Source organism: Aquarana catesbeiana, linkage group LG07 (genome assembly GCF_042186555.1).
Source record: "Aquarana catesbeiana isolate 2022-GZ linkage group LG07, ASM4218655v1, whole genome shotgun sequence".
NCBI classification, from domain to species: domain Eukaryota; kingdom Metazoa; phylum Chordata; class Amphibia; order Anura; family Ranidae; genus Aquarana; species Aquarana catesbeiana.
The window spans coordinates 4,550,512-4,552,822 of NC_133330.1; the positions used below are offsets into that span (position 1 = coordinate 4,550,512).

The 2,311-nt window shown below is 37.9% G+C and overlaps 1 protein-coding gene across 1 annotated transcript; it reads left to right on the plus strand.

The window, feature by feature from the left end:
- The first annotated feature begins 243 nt into the window (after positions 1 to 243).
- Positions 244 to 1,182, plus strand: LOC141102455 (olfactory receptor 1J2-like). The gene has a single exon (XM_073591403.1). It carries the CDS (start codon positions 244 to 246, stop codon positions 1,180 to 1,182), a length of 939 nt encoding a protein of 312 aa, XP_073447504.1.
- Positions 1,183 to 2,311: the final 1,129 nt, after the last annotated feature.

The following is a 2,311-nucleotide window of genomic DNA, read 5'->3' on the forward strand; positions in this document are numbered from 1 at the left end:
GAGATCTTTAATTAGATTTTCATTTTCTTCTTACAACACAGGAGATTGTCCTACAGGACTGCCATCACTTTATATAAGAATACATTATTATCTGGTGTAAAAGCCTACATACAAACCTGAGTGTAATGTGAAGGTACACCGTACATGTTCTATATTTAATAATTAGAATGGTGACTGTGTTAGACTAATAATTATGTTAATGTTCTATAGTGATAAATTTAAACAGACAAACAAAGGAATAATATGAGGAATCTGACAGAGATTTCCTCTTTTATTCTTGTGGGTCTCTCAGACCATCCACGGACCATGAATGGACTTTTTGTGCTCTTCCTTCTGATCTATCTGATGACTCTTATCACAAACCTTCTTATTTTTTTCTTGGTCCTCACTGACTACCATCTGCACAGCCCAATGTATTTTTTTCTTGCCAACTTGGCATTTCTGGACATGTCCTATTCATCAGTGACGGCACCAAGGATGCTTTTTGATTTGGTCACAAAGGGCCGATCAATATCCATTCCTGCCTGTATAGCCCAAGTCTTTTTCTACCTCTCCTTTGTTTGCTCAGAACTTTTCTTGCTCTCGGCTATGTCCTACGACCGCTACATTGCCATCTGCCATCCTTTACATTACAAACTAATTATGTCTTGGAGAGCCTGTGCTCGTATGGCCTCTCTGGTCTGGGGTGCAGGATGTACTTCTGCTTTGGTTCATACTTTATTTTTGCTCAGGTTGTCCTTCTGTGGACCAACGTCCATCCACAACTTCTTCTGCGACCTTCCACACTTATTTCAAATTTCATGTACTGACTCCTTCATAAACATGGTGGTCATATTCTTACAAGGTGGCACTCTTGGATTAGGAGTCGTTCTTATGACCTTTCTTCCTTATGTCTATATTTTCAGGACCATCATCAGAATACGTTACAATACAGGAAAGGGGAAAGCATTCTCCACCTGCACATCGCATATCACCGTGGTCTTCATCTTTTATGGATCTTTAATTTTTATTCACTTGGTTCCCACTAGTGATATGTTCAGTGTAAACAAACTGTTCATCGTCACATCTGCCCTCATTAACCCATTGTTGAATCCTCTGATCTACAGCCTGAGGAACAAGGATCTTATTGAGGCACTCATGAGGTGTTTTTCTCAATTAAAATTAATTCTGATTTGCTACTGAAACTAAAATTGGGAAATTTGACACTTTTATATTTCTAAGAAATTTTTAGTTGACTAAAGGTTTTAGTAATGGATTTAATAAATTGTAAAAATGTAATTTGCTTGTAGTTGAACTTGACCAATGGTAACCTTGTTGCCCACGCCACATTCAACAGTATGAGTTGGTTAACCTCACAATAACTCTCTGACTAATTTATTTACTAAAATGTTTTTTACATGCTTTGGAAAACACATCAGGCTTTTAACTGGAATTCAGTTTGTTAAAAAGCTGACAAATGTACAATAAGTTGAAAAAAATGCAGTTTTAGTTTGATTAATGCATAAAATATTTCACATAACTATATTTTTTTACATAATTAACAGTGTGCCAAATATTTTCACAAATATTTTCTCATATACACAGTGTATAACAGAACCATATGGTCAATAAACCAGTGCATATATTTTACTGTAGATATTAAATTATAACTAAAGTCAAAACTTTTTTTTTTTTGGACACAGTGGAGAGGAATCAGAAAGTTTGTCAGTTTTTATTGCTGCCTGTGTCCCCATTAAGGAGATTCACCCTCTCTATTTCTATTGTTTACCATTATCATTGAAATGAAAAGAAAATACCAACTTTTTGATTGTCACCAGAAAAGTAATAGAGGGCAAATCCTCCAATGGGAGACTAGTTCTGCTGACCTGGGGGGACCCCCAATGAATTCTCTTAATTTGCAGGGATTTCCTCTCACTTCCGCGACTATGGTACAGAAAGTAATAGGAAACTCTGCAATGCGACAAAAAATGGCGCAAAAAAAAAAAAACTCTCAGGAGATATAATCCTCCCTTACTCTATCCAAAATGAAAAAAATATGTTTTGCCTATTGTTCTACTTCAAGCATTTTCCAGTCTGTAATTCTACCATTGACCTGGGACTACATTAGCTGATTCCTGACCGGCTCACACAGATATACTGCGGAAAAATGGCCCTCCCGGGCGAAATCCTGTATGGGTACAGCTTTCCCTTTAGAAGCCGCCAGAGGGCATGTGCCCGCTGCACGGGCGGGCATGATCGCCTCTGGCTGCTCGCGATTGCGTGCACGAATGCCAGCACGGGTATTTGTGAGTGTAAACACACAAATCCCTGT